The 14,491-nt window shown below is 39.9% G+C and overlaps 1 protein-coding gene across 6 annotated transcripts in view; it reads right to left on the reverse strand.

Annotated features, from left to right (window-relative positions):
• VGLL3 (vestigial like family member 3) overlaps positions 1–12,094 on the reverse strand; it is a 48,665-nt gene extending 36,571 nt beyond the window's left edge. For 2 of the 6 annotated variants that reach the window (XR_200994.3, XM_004775046.3), the window contains exon 1: positions 11,381–12,094. Coding sequence is in view for 4 of the 6 variants with exons in the window: in XM_004775046.3 (XP_004775103.1) it covers positions 11,381–11,506 (126 nt within the window). In the remaining 2 variants the exon portion in view is untranslated. Of the gene's footprint in view, positions 1–11,056; positions 11,320–11,380 lie in introns of those variants that run through there. The other 4 variants (XM_004775045.3, XM_004775044.3, XM_045088231.1 and 1 more) reach the window with 4 other exon arrangements.
• Positions 12,095–14,491: the final 2,397 nt, after the last annotated feature.

The following is a 14,491-nucleotide window of genomic DNA, read 5'->3' on the forward strand; positions in this document are numbered from 1 at the left end:
ATTCTTTAAAGGAAGGAGCTTGGGCTGTGCTAATTATGCAAAGAAAGGCAATGTTTTATTTTATCCCAATTAGCAAATAATTCTTAGATGAAATAAAATTAAAGTTTTATAAATATGGAAAAGATTTACAACTACAAATCCTGACATAAAGATAGCATAGTATTATGACCAGTAATAGCAGTAATAAAATATTTTAATTTATTAATTAATGGCAGTTGAATTTAATCTATAGATTTTCAATTTATTTAAGATTACACAATTTTCTAAATGTTGTAAAATTTCACGTTACACTTTTTTGACCAAGTGTTGAATGGTTGTACACAAATAAATTAATCTAAAATTTGCATATGAAAAATTCAATATGAAATGGGGAAAAGTGAACAAAAAGTGAACTGCCATTGTATCAAAATATCTTTTATGAGTCTATTTTCTAAAAGTTATTCTTCTGTTTATGGTTGCATTTATTCCCTATATCCCTTACATTTCATATACATGTAATATATGTCTGTATATATACATACGCATTTACATAAATATATAATGATACCTTATTTCTTTTGATAGGCAAACACCAATGATTTTGTTAAAATATATGTATTGACTCTATTTAAATACAATTTTTTGAATGGATATAAGATATGGGTTTTTTTTTTTTCCTCTCCCAGCTCTTTAAGACAGGTCTTCTATTAAGTAAATACATTTGCTTGGAGACTATCAAATAAAATACAGCCTATGATACACCTACCAATAGGCCGGATATAAGGCATTATCTATCATTCTCTAGTACTTTTTTCTGATAAAGGTTAGTTGATTTTACAAATTATAGTGAACCAACTTAAATACTTACATTTAACACACACACACACACACTCACGCATAAGCACACACACACACGTGAACACACAATTAGCTTCACCATCAATACCACTGGTTAAAATAAGAATTCTAAAGTACTCAAATGGCCTGAAACCTTCCTAGAATGCAATGAATCTGCATACTTTTTAATGTTTTTATTGAAGAACAATATAAACAGAAAAGGCTACATATCATAAATGTATAGTTCATACATTTCGTAAACTGAGTGCATCAATGAAACGAGCAACAGATCAAGAACTAGAACGTCATCAGTACCCCCCAGAAGGCACTGCTTCCTTCAAGACACTACCTCCTGAACCGCCACCACTATCCAGACTTCTATCAATGTGATTTGCCAAAACTGTCTTTTGTACTTGATATAAATGGACTCATACAGCATGTACCCTTTGTGTCTGGCTTCTTTCACTCTATATTGTGTTCATGAGATTCCTGCATATTGTCGCATGTAGATATCGACTGCGCATCCTCATTGCTGTGTAGTAATCCATTTATCTGCCCTACCACTCACAGGCATTTGGCTAGTTTCCAGATTTGGGCTATTACAAATAGTACCCCTATGAACATCTGAGTATGTCTTTTAATAAACATACGTCTGTATTTCTTTGGGGTATATACTGAAAGGAAGATTGCTGGGCCAAAGGGAAAGTACGGATGTGGTTCAGCCCTAACAGATATTGCTGGTTTTCTCAAGTAATTTTCACCAACCTACACACGGACAGCCCGTTTATGAGAGTTCCTGTTGTTCCATATCCCTCTCTACCCTTGGTACTGTATTTCTTTTTTCAGTTTGCTCTCCTGATAGATATCCCAATTTTTTTAAATTTTTTTTTCTTTGAGGTGTAATTCACATAAAATTGACCTTTTTGAAAGTCAATGATTCTGTGGCATTCAGCACATTGAGAATGCTGTATAACCACCAGCTCTCCCTACTCCAAAACATTTCATCAACCCAAAGGGGAATTCTGTGCCTATGTAATATTAACTCCCTATTTTCTGACTCCACCCCACCAGTCCACAATAACCACCGATCCGCATTCTGTCTATAGGAATTAATCTATCTTGGCTATTTCATAAAAACTGAATCATACATATATGACTTTTTTGCTTCTAGGTTCTTTCTCTCAGCATAATGTCTCCAAGGTTCATTCACACTGAACCAGTACTTCATTCTTTTTATAGCTGAGTAGTATTCCATTACATGCATATAGCATAATTTGTTTATCCATGTATCCACAAATGGATATTTGAGTCATATCTACCTACTGCCTACTGCAGATAGTGCTCTTATGAGTATACACGTATTTGGTTGCACACCTCTTTTCAATTCTCTTGGGTAAGTATGTATGATAGTTGGGTCATATGGTAACCCTACACTTAACTTATTAGGGACCCGCCAAACTGTTTCCACAGCAGCTGAACCACTTTAGATTGCCACCAGCAATGTACTTGGGGTCCAATCTGTCCACATCCCTTGGTAGAAAAATAACACTTGTTATTTTCTGGATTTTGAAAAAATTATTATCACAGCTATAGGCACCCTAGTGAGTATGAAGTGGTATTTCACTGTGGTTTTGATTTGCATTTCCCTAATGACTAATGATGTTGAACAATTTGCATACATTTAAAAAATATTAAGTGTGAGTACAAAGAAAACAGGAACAGAATTTAAACAGTAACTGACTCATATGCTGACAATCATACTGTCTTAATATCTCCTCCATAGACCCTTAAGCCTTAGCTAGCTACTTTCCGATATCTGTGCTTTGGTGACAATAAATCAATTCCTTGCCTATTTTGAACTAAGTGAATTATCCATGTGCACTTTTGCCATATTCTGTATTCACTTGGTATTTGCTTCTTAGCATGAAACTTGCCTGGTGTTACATTCTTTCTTGAGAATAATATATAACATTCAAAATGTTGAGGATAAATCTCAAATCATCAGAATCTAGATTTCCTGAATTGAGGTCAAAAGGCAATCTAGTTAATGTTGTTTTTTTTTCCTCAAGATGCACAATACTTCCTAAAAATACCCAAGTCTCAGAAATGTTCATGCTTTTCTTACAAGGCTCTGAAGAATTGTTAACCAAAACAAAGACGTCATCAAAAGGGACTTCAACACCTACAAATTGGTTTATTTAGTGCACATGAACTAGCTCATCCCCATTTCAGAGTAATGACAATTTTCCCCCAGGCAAAATGACCCTGCCTTAGGTGAAACAATGACTGAGTTAGCAGCCACAACGTGAAAACTAACTCAGGAGAAGAGGTTAAAGCAATGTAGGAAGGAGTAGGCCTGGGCAATGCAGACCATACCGAGCCCCCTCACAGCCTGCCACAAGGCACGACAGGAACAAACTCTCACAGGAATGTGCAGGGGAAAGGATTTTGTCTGACAAGAGAGACTTCCATGTCAGGAGCCAAATACCACTAACTCCCCAAGGCTTAAGCTTACAAAATGCCAAATGATTACTGTGCATATGTGGAAACTTCTTTTCCTAAAAAAACAAAAGTATTTTAATGAATCATTGGATATTTGGAAACAGCTTTGTCCTTTTTTTTTTTTCTTTCGTTCTTTTTTCTTTTTCTTTCTTTTCCCGATTTCTACTGGCTCTCTTCTCTAAATGCAATGATTCTTTTATGTTCAAAAAACATGGTCAATGCCTCTAAGAAAGGACCGCTAGGCTGAAATAAATGTTTCAAATTCCCTATGCTTCAAATTGTAAAGTCCATAAAAGCAACTGACTGCTCCTTGATTATATTTTTCTGAATTTACTCGGTAACAGATTGTTAAAAATATATCAGAGAGACTTGAAATTTTGATCCTTAGCCTGTTTGGAAGAGGAGGAGGAATCAAGTTCAGGAAGGGTGGGTCGTGATGAAGAGCTATGCCACAGACCTTTCACATATCATATTTTGCTTCCCTCTCTCAAACACAAGCACACAAATATTTTGTCCAAATAATTGTTTCCAATTCACAAATGTAAAAACTGATTTCCTTGGCTGGGATCATCGAACTAATAAATGGCAGAGACAGGATTAGAACCTATTTCTGTCTGACTACAAAACATGAGTCAAGAAAATAGACTAAAGGAAATGAGTGTCTATATATTTAGGTTAGTCGAATAAATAAACAGAAACCCACAATCAGCAGGGTATCAGATGCATCCCATAACTAAGGAGAGTCGAAGTTACTTATAACATTAAAAAAAAAATAGAGATGTAAACATATAACAGAGTTACAGCTATTAAATCATGCAGTGCTCTTCAAAATAGATATACACCCACATAAAACTGAAGTCTCTATCCAAAAAAGGTATTGTACCCTTGGCAACTCAGATACATAATGTTATTGCCCACCATTTTTCTGGAAATCCTATTTTGGAAATGTGAGCAGAGCCAATTTTGTGAGACACAGTCATAACTCTAGATTCTGTGTTTGTTTGTTTATTTTGTTTTGTTTTCATTTTTCTTAAGAGTTGGGAGTAACAAACCAAAAATATTATTAACTCGACCAGCTATTTTTGAGCACACTTGAGTCTCAATGATTCTGGTCATTATCAAAAATCAAACTCATCCCTTCCAAGGATGAAAAGTTTCCAGTTTCGAGGATGTTCCAAAATAATGTGCCACATACTTAGACAGAATTTCAAAATTTGCATTCCCAAAATATTTTAAGCTATGATCACATCACAAGGGTATGTGTTCTCTCTCAAACTGACTACTTTGAATGAAACAAGTTTCCAATATGGGATTTTCTGATACGTCTTTATAATCCTATTACTAGACATAGGGTATGACTTCATCTTTAAAAATTCATCTGTTATTCATTGAATCACCAATTAATTCCTCTTCTCTATCAGTAATTGTGCAAAGACATGGATTCATCACAAAGATGAAAGTCATAGCCTATCATTAAACTCAAGCTGCTCATAGTTAGTTGGAAGAGCATTGTAAGGGCAGTGGTAAATAGAGAGAACCTCACAGTTTATCCATAAGGCTAATTGCCCAATTTCTCCAAGTAGCTAATATTTTAAAATTTTTAAATAAGAAAAGTAAGAAGGTAACATTAGGTCAATTATTAATTGTTTCCTTGTTTCCAAAGAAGTCCAAATGGGAAGGAACTGCAAGAGAAAGAGAGCGAGAATAGAAAGGAGGATTTGACCAAAATGAGTCCGTGAGTCTGGGTCAGTCACCAAACCGTCTGGCCTCCAGCTTCTTCCTCTGAAAATGAGGAGTTTTGAGACTCGATTATCTCAGAGGTCTCGTCCAACTCTCTATCCTAATAAGCAACATGCTAGAGCCCTAGACAAATTCACACTTAATTTTGTTTCTTACATTGGCTGCCTCTTCTGATTTTGCAGGACACCAGCCAAAAATACCGTACAGACCATTGAAGACTAATTCATTCCTAGACATGGGTCATTTAGCCCAATTCCCAAGAATTAGCTTTGGTATCTCCTTTATCTATCTTCACAGTAAGAAGAAAGGATACATCCCACAACTGCCCCGCCCCTCGCTCCATCCGCCAAGGACAAGTGTTTTGGCATACTACCACATTAGAGTTCTAAGAGAAAAGGACACCTGTTTACTTTAGGTCATTCTTCCTTTCTTTTCTTTGTATCCTCTCTACTAAAACACAAGACAAATGAAAAATAGTTTGGTTACCCCAGTTCAGACCACACTTCTAAATTATTGGCATAAATCTGGTATCCACTGAGATATCTATAAATATGGCATATACGACTACTTGTTTTTAGCAGCAGATGTTTGGGTCTATTGGTTCAGGGCAGTGTTGGGTCTTCCTAAATGAATAGTTAAAGCAGAAAACCAGCTGCTTAAAGAGGTGCTTTTTGAAAGATTCGGGGCAGAGTTTTGCCCACAATTATTTACTTCACTGTGTCTGCCAGAACCTGAAATTCAAGTATCAGAAAGCTTTTGTTTCCTGAATGAAGAATGAAAATATTTTTCTGGAGATAATACCTTAAATTGTTATCTATTACTGGATTAATTAGTTTGGGATTCTTTGTGGGGTGTGTGTGTGTGTGTGTGTGTGTGTGTGTGTGTGTTTTAATGCTAGCTGGAAGTAGGGCCTATGGGAATGGGATCCAACTTCAGCACCCAAGTTTTAGAATGATAGACAGAAAGTCTAATACACAAGTTTGCTTTAGGATTTGCCCTGAGTATCCTGAGCATAATATTTTTAGTCTCGTTGAACATTCCCTTTGCACAGAAGGATACAAGACAGAAATACATACACTATCCAAAGGGATCAGCTCAGCATCTTTGCTGCAACAGCCCCAAGAGTCACTGTGCACGATGGCAAGCTTCTTCCCTCTGAACACCCTCATCTCCTTTGCTGTGGCACATGTCCCTGCCATGCCCAATTTCATGAGATGGGAGACTTTATAAAGTGCAAGGTGAATTAGGCCTTCCTTGCATTTGCCCAAAATACCCTTCCTTTCCAAAGAGTTGTCACCTTATCCTGGCATTTGGTTTTCTGCTAAACATATCTCCACTATGCATGATTGTACGGATTCCAAGTCTTCTCTTTCTATCGTTATTGTAATCTCTCTTCTGGTTGACTGCCAGAGACAACAGTTAGTTTAGTCATTTTAAAGTTTAATTTTTTTTTTCCAGCTTTGAATTTTCTGGCTGCAAAGTTATTGGGAGCATAAAACTCTGGGTACTTTAAGCTTCTAAGTTTCTGCAGTCAAGTTAAGTTGTGTAGTGTGGAATTATGGGGGTTGTTCTTTCTCAATGAAGTCCTGTATGAATTCTTATAAGTCCACTTAAGTCCTTGCTTACAGTTGCAAAAAAATTGGATCCTCCACCTTAAATAAGTTGGCTGTATATTGAGACCATTTAGGATATAACTGTATTCTTTCCGTTTAATGAATCTAAACTTAGGTTAAATAACAGTAACATATGAAGCACTTAAAGCTGACTGTTAATACCACTTCCTGAAGATTATTTTAAAATAAATGAATGTTCATTTGCTAAGTGGATATTCTGCCTCATCAACAAAGGATGCAGAATGGATAGCAAAAGTCATTAGCATAATATAAATGCTTTCAAAAGGACTTTGGAATGGCTAAACTAAAAAAAATACACTACCAAGGACTTGGAAAGAATTTCAAGCTCCAAGGCCAAAGAATCTACTGCATATTAATCTTCTTTATCAAAAAGTTGATTTGGAGCACTAAAGACAAAAATAAGCCTATTGTGCAATTGCAAAATATTAAAAAATAAAAAAGCTTGGAAGACTGTATGGCATGGTAGAAAGATGCTAGATTGGGGAGCATGGCATCTGGTGGTCCTAATTTTCTCACCAATTAACTCTGAAATCTTTGGCTAGGTGGTTCAACCATGTGAGTATCCATTTTTCCCATTTGCAAAAGGAAGGGTGTAGTATGTTTTTTCAGGGTGTCTTCTTCTGACTACGTGTGTGTGTGTGTGTGTGTGTGTGTGTGTATGTGTTTTATGACCTAACCAAGGTATCAAAGTCCAGAGAAATAGTTTGGGGAGCGGGGCACTCCTTACAAACTTATAACTGGAGTTCTGCCTCCTAGGAGCATTTAATTCTTTTAAGTGAAAGCATGCAAGCAGATTCACACAGCTGTGGACAGAGTAAATACGCTATAACTTATATGAAGCCTGGAGCATAATTGTTAAAAACCCCTATGCACAATTAGAAAACTGGCGATCTTTTTTTCTGCTTTCACCACCTCATGAACAAACTACAGGATTCTGAAAGCTTTACGTATCTTTCTAATGTTGACAAAATGAGTAAATGGGGGGGGGCAGATTTAGACAATAACAGGCTGTCTACATTTTAGATGAGAAGTCCCCCGGGTATGAAGGGAATCTATGATTTCATATCATTTCCCTCAATTTTTCCTGACACATATTTGGAAATTTGTTTCTCTTAGTTCCTACTGTCACTGTTAGAATGCAAGCACATTCCTTTCTGGACACGTTCTGCAGTGTCATCATGCCTCCGGAGCAGGGGCTGAGAGACTGAGTCAAGAGTTCTCTTGTGGAGATGTTAAAGAGATGGTGGGCATGAGGACCACAAAGCTTAGCATCTCTTAGCAAACCCTGTCTGGATAAAACACACTGTAAGATTTACTCATAGTCATGCAACTTCTAGGAATTAATGTCAGGGACTATAAAACTTACTCTGCAGACATATTTACAAATTATTTTGATTCATGTAGTCTACTGTATGCCTGAGTAATGCATTACAGTGCCGCCTGAGATATATGTAGTTCACTAGCTTTTTAAGACACCAACCTATACTACCTACAATGCATAATATACTTGATGAAAAATATCTGAACTTAAAATTTCAAGTGCGTATCTGTGCTTTTAAGGGTAAAGCAGAGTACACACGCCTGGAGAATGATATTCTATTACTTCAAAAATAATTATCAGCTATATGATCATACATGAAGAGAAAAAACACACCTGTGGATAAAATCCATCATAATAGACCATTATAGGGCACCTGGGTGGCTCAGATGGTTAAGTGTCTGCCTTCAGCTCAGGTCATGATCTCCAGGTCCTGTGATGGAGCCCAGCGTCAGGCTTTCTGCTCAGCAGGGAGTCTGCTTCCCCCACTGCCTCTCCCCACTGTTCCTACACACACTCTCTCTCTCTGTCTCAAATGAATAAATAAAATATTTGAAAAAAAAATAAACCATTATGCTATACTAACTTACAAGGACTTCTGAGCTATATGGATTCAAGGGGAAAAAATAAGCTCAAAGATACACCACCACTACAACGGATTACAGAAGGAACACAAACCTGAAATGCTTTCTTTTTTAACATTTTATTAGTGACCATGAAACTTTCTTTATAACTCTATCACTTTTTCTGCTTTTCTTTTTTCTGCTCAGCAAATCAAGTTTTCAAATGCTGTAGGAGTGGTAGCCTTTATTTTTGTCTCCCAGGCAAGATGCTATTAGGGGTCACTTCCCATGGATGGAGAAAACAATCTTCAAGGATAATAATGATAAAACCTTATGGAATGCAAAAACAACCAAAATATGTATTCTTGGATGACTGCATTAGGGCCAAGTCAATATTAGTCCCACTTCACCCACGCACCACATAGTCTAAAAATGTTGTCAGCCTGATAAGAATTTCCTGATTTACTCTTTTTTCCAATAGAAAATATAGGTCATCAAAATAAACTCCTGACAGTAAAAGAACAGTAGTTACACTATCAAGTCTCTTTATTTCACTAGCCAGTTAGAGTCCATTTCCTTACTTAACAACAGAAAAAGTATCCTTTAACAAGCCATTTTTGTAAAAGTAACAAGAAAATTTCCAAGCACACCTCTCAGCTAAGTTCTTAAAGTCATCTCAGCCAATTATCTATTTGAAGGATACCTACAGAACCCTAAAGTCTAGTAAAGTTGACATTTACTAATATGCGCAAACTTATCAATGTGGACGATTCAGGTGAAAAAGAAAGTTCATTCTTCAGTCAGTTGATGGTCTCAGCAAAAGACTGATATCTGGGGATCGAGTTGTAGCACTGTTACAAAAGTTGGTGTACTGGAGTTTTTCTCACTGAAAACTGAATTTTATGAATAGTAACTTAGAATTTTTCCGATGTGAATTTTATTTTCTAGTTCAAGAGTATTATAATCCCTAACCTCCACCACGGATTCATATGTTAATGGAATTATTTTCACAATTCTATAGAACGAAACCCTATTCATAACTTACATAGTTCAAGTTATCTTTTAAGGGGAAAAATACTTTTCTGTATGCTCAGTAATTTTGAGTCTGTTGCTTGTCTACATTCCAATTGACAACTGAGAGCCTCTAAGTCCCTGAGATGAAGGAAGGGTAGGGAGGAAATAGGATGGTTCATCTGGGACTGACTGTTTATAAAACACATAAAAATGATACCAGCATCTCTTTGCCTCACTTGCCTAATTTGTACCTAAATGGTTTTTCTCGATTACTTAACATCTTTTATGTTTAAAAGCAAACATCTTTTATGTTTAAAATAAAAGAAAAGCAAACAGAATTACCAAAATGTTTAAATTTATCTTCGACCACAAATTATAAAATGTTTTTCCATTCTCTTTCCTAAAAGTAATCTTGCTTTCAAATGCTAAGGCTGCTGAATATTAAAAAAAAAAAAAAATGGTAGCAATAAAATGGGGTTCCTTCCTCTTTTGCCCTACTTGGTCCGGTTAAGCTTATATTGTTTAGCAAATAACTCTGGGGCATGTTCCCTGCTCCAGAATCAGCTGAATTTTACAGTCCTTAAATTCTAAACTGAAGTTATGATTTCTTTCCAAAGAGTAGCCTTACAAATCTAGCAAAGAAACAAGTAAAAGGAATACAGAAATCAAAATTAATTATGTAAGTTTTAATAAAGAGCCAAACCCTTAAGACCATAATAAAACATATGGTTCCTAAGAAATTTAAAAAAAAATTCTGTGAATGGTAATTTCCGAAGCACATCTGGTTCCATGGTAAGTGTCCCCACCTCGGAGTGCATAAATTGTATTTTTAAAAATTTCACCAAATCAACCCTAATTCCCGAATTCCCAGAGTCTGAAGACCCTACTTCAGTACAAGCTAGTGCCACATACTCACATATGTGTTCTCTATAGCACTAACTGAGGTTTGAAACACATTCTGTTGGTGTCCACAGAGGAATGTCTAGGGGTACCTAGTGCCAAATTCCCCACACCCTACTCTCTCTTCTAAAAGAACTATATCATCTCCCTGCTTCCAGAACCCTTTTAATCCACAGCATTCTCCGTCACTCTCAGCATGGTGAAGACCCAACATCCAGTGATCCAAGGTTACCTCTTGAGTGGGGACACACTTCTACTAGGCTGAACTATAACATCTCTGCGCTTTGATGGAATTAAAAAATGAATGAGGAAGTTTGGGATCAATTCCTGCCCTCCCAGACACAGTCATAAGAAGTCGGACTCTACAGAGAAGTTCTAGTAACATTTGACAGAATTACATTAGATTTCTGTTCCATTAAAGTTCCAGAAAGGTCATTCCATGAGCTCACTACCCAGGTAGCCTCCCCTATGTCGGTGACACAATTTTATCCTCTTAATCAAGAAAACCCTGAAAACATTTCACCTTTCCAAAGAAAAGAAAATATTTGATTTAAAGTAAGTTTACTCACATACTCCTAAGACAGATGCCCTTGGTGGGTTTCAAAGAACTGAGCCCAAAGAGCTAAGGTGGCTATGCGGAGCAGCTCTGAGCTCCAGTGACACCAGCTCAATGAAGCCAGGTAGTGCCTCACATCGAATCCCCACCCGTCCACCAGGCTGCTGGTCCCTTCCCGAAGCCTTTCCTCCGTTCAGCTCAACGGCGCTCCCCCAGGTCCCAGAGCATCCTCCGCGCCACCCGTCCCGGCGGGACGTCGCCCGAGTCCCAGACAGATACTCTCGGTGCCCCTCGCCCCCGCCCCCGCCCCCGGCGGGCTGCCCGGTCGGTGACTCACCTGCTGGCCAGGTTGGGGCGCCGGGTGGTAGTAGGCTGTGGGGCAGGTTGCAGCTGCCACAGGGTTGGGCAGATACTGGGGCGCTCCATACGGCTGGGGGTGATACATCACCTCCGCACAACTCATGGCAGCCGGGGCAGCGGCGGCCCCCGAGCTGCCGCCGCCGCTCTGCGCGCTCGGGCGACGGGCGCCGCCGCCACCGCCACCGCCGCAGCTGCCTCCTCTGTCGCTGCTCCAGCTGCTACTGCGGCGAAGGCGGGTCCTCGGCGGCCGCGGGCTCCGCGCGGGGCGCGGGCTCGGGAGGGGTTGGCAATCAGTGGGGGCCCATGCGCGGGCACCTTCATCTTCAGCCCCTCCGATTGTCCCCTTCCCTGCGCTTATATAGCGGCTCCGGGACGCAGGGGCCCGCCGCGCGGCGGGGGCATGACAGTGCCCGGCTCGGGCGAGGACAGCAGCGCCCACTGCAGCGCCAGCCGCCGCCGCAGCCCCGGCCGGGTTGGGCAGCCCTGGGGAGCCGGGGCTCTGGTTTGCATATACACAATGCACGCCCGGGGCTCGTCCTATCACCAGAGCTCGCGCCTGGGCGAGGACCGGGAGGCGGGGGCAGAGGGAGGGGGGCGCTGGAGAGGAGGGGGAACACTTCGCCGCTCCAGGCTCTGGCGCGGAGCTGTGCAAAGTTCCTCCAACTCGGTCCGCGGCGGGCGGGTCGCCCAGCGGGGGACCCCGGGGAGGGCCGGCTGCGGATTGGAGCGAAGTTTGAAGCCCTCTCCGCCTCCCGGCGGTGGGATGATGGTGGGAGGGGAACGGTATGCGAGAGGCTCCGCGCCCTCAGAGCTCAGGCTTTCCGCCCTGTGTCACCTGGCTGTCAGGGCAAGGGCTTCGCAACCCCAAGGAGCTTTTAGTGGGGAACACCAACGCATAGGCCAGCGCTAAACCAAGGCCAAGTGTACAAAGAGGTTAAACAGAACAGGCGCAAAATAAACTGGGATTAGCCCCTGCGTTAAATATAACCGTAAGTGAAAGTTAACTTTATTATGAACGCGCACACGCCAAGAATGCAACACAGTTTTCTACAAGTGATCTCGCTTTAAGTTTACACCTTCATGGTATGCAATTTTTGTGGGACGTCAACCTTTTCTGGCTCTTCCTGCCTGCTTTCCATAGAGTAATAACTGATTAAACTCATTCAGCTATTAAAGTTTTATCTACTTGCAAGTGGCTTATAATCCTCTCCAAAATTAAAAACAAAAACAAAAAATCTCTTTGTGGGAATATAACTATTTTGATAAAATCAGGTGAAGTAGAAAAGAATTGTAATTAACTTATAAATAAGTTAACTCTTTGAACTTTAACAAGTGTATCTCTCCCCTTCTATTTAAGTATCCTTTTATGACACAGAACAGTTTGTTTTCACAGAGACTATCCATTGAGAAAAAGACAAGCTGAATGTCCTATGTACTGATGTCATGGATTGAACTGTGTTTCCCTCCCCCCCCAGATACATATGTTGTAGTCTGACCCCCAATGTGACTGTATTTGGAGACAAAGCATATCAGAAGGGAGTTCAGATTAAGTGAGGTCCTAACAGTGGGGTCCTAATCTAGTCGTCACACTAGCGATCCCTGTCCGCCCTGGCACAGAGGAAAGGCTTTGGGACAGCCAGTAAGAAGGTGCAGTCTACAAGCCAGGAAGAGACTTCTCACTAGAAACTAATCTTGAGGGCAGCTTGATAGTTGGATTTTTTTTTTTTTTTTTTAGATTTTATTCATTCCCTTGACAGAGAGAGAGAGTGTACAGGAGAGAGAGAAAGAGAGAGCACACACAAGTAGGGGGAGAGGGAGAGGCAGGCTTCCCACTGAGCAGGGAGCCCCATGTGGGGCTCAATCCCAGGACCCCAGGATCATGACCAGAGCCTAAGGCAGACGAACTGAGCCACCCAGGAGCCCCATATTGGAATTTTAGCCTCCAAAGACGTCAGAAAGTAAATATCTGTTGTTCAGGGCACCCAGTCTTGTGGTTTTTTATCACAGCCTAGCAGACTCATATACTATATCAGAGATGTACAGTATTAATATATTGCTAACTTGATATGAATGTGTATGTGTGTATACATAACTATACATTCCACACATACATAAATACATATATATTCACACATACACACATTTACACACTCAAATAACTATAGTATTTGACAGGAACTCTGCTACTCATAACAGCTCCTATTCACTCATTCATTCTTTCATCTACTGAATATTAAAAATACATTTATGAAGGGCATTCACAGTTCGGATTTTGTGCCTTTTGTAATGAAGAAGCACTCCTATCAATAAGACATATATGAACTTATTTGAAATGTTGTCCCTGCCTTTTCAAAAAATGACATCCTCTGGTCATCCTTTCCTGTGTTCCAGGTTCAACTATTTGACTTCTATTTAGATGGTTCCACACAGATGTTCCATAGGAACCTCAGCCGTGATAGCACTGATATTTTCCCACAGTCCCAATCTGAGTCCACTTGATCCCAGCTTTACACTTGTACTGACTCTCTTCCCTCATCATTTATCTCTCCTGCTATAATCCTTAGTTCATGCAGCATATTTCACCCAGACTCCTGAAGGCGGCTTCTACCTGATTTCCAGGCCCTAACAGTCTTGTCTTCTGATGCATTCTTCACACAATTCATCTTTTTTTTTTTTAAGAGTCATCTTTTTTTTTTTTTTTAAGATTTTATTTATTTGACTGAGATCACAAGTAGGAAGAGAGGCAGACAGAGAGAGAGGAAGGGAAGCGGGCTCCCTGTTGAGCGATGTGGGGAGTGGGGGGCTCCATCCTAAGACTCTGGGATCATGACCTGAGCCAAAGGCAGAGGCTTTAACCCATTGAGCCACCCAGGCACCTCCACAATTTATCTTCTTACTGTTTTCTGTCCCAGCCACTGCAAATCCAACAGAGTAATAATGTTTTGTTTAACTTTAAAAAACATTTATAATAGCCCCCCACAACCTCAACTCTTTAACCTTTAAATTCTGGGTCCCTTTGTCATCATCTTCTATAAACTATCCATTCAGCCACGCGAATTGAGACCTCCCTTTCCAGGAAAGAACGTGG

The sequence above is a fragment of the Mustela putorius genome, unplaced genomic scaffold (genome assembly GCF_011764305.1).
Source record: "Mustela putorius furo isolate JIRA1106 unplaced genomic scaffold, ASM1176430v1.1 tig00003834_pilon_pilon_pilon, whole genome shotgun sequence".
Taxonomy (NCBI): domain Eukaryota; kingdom Metazoa; phylum Chordata; class Mammalia; order Carnivora; family Mustelidae; genus Mustela; species Mustela putorius.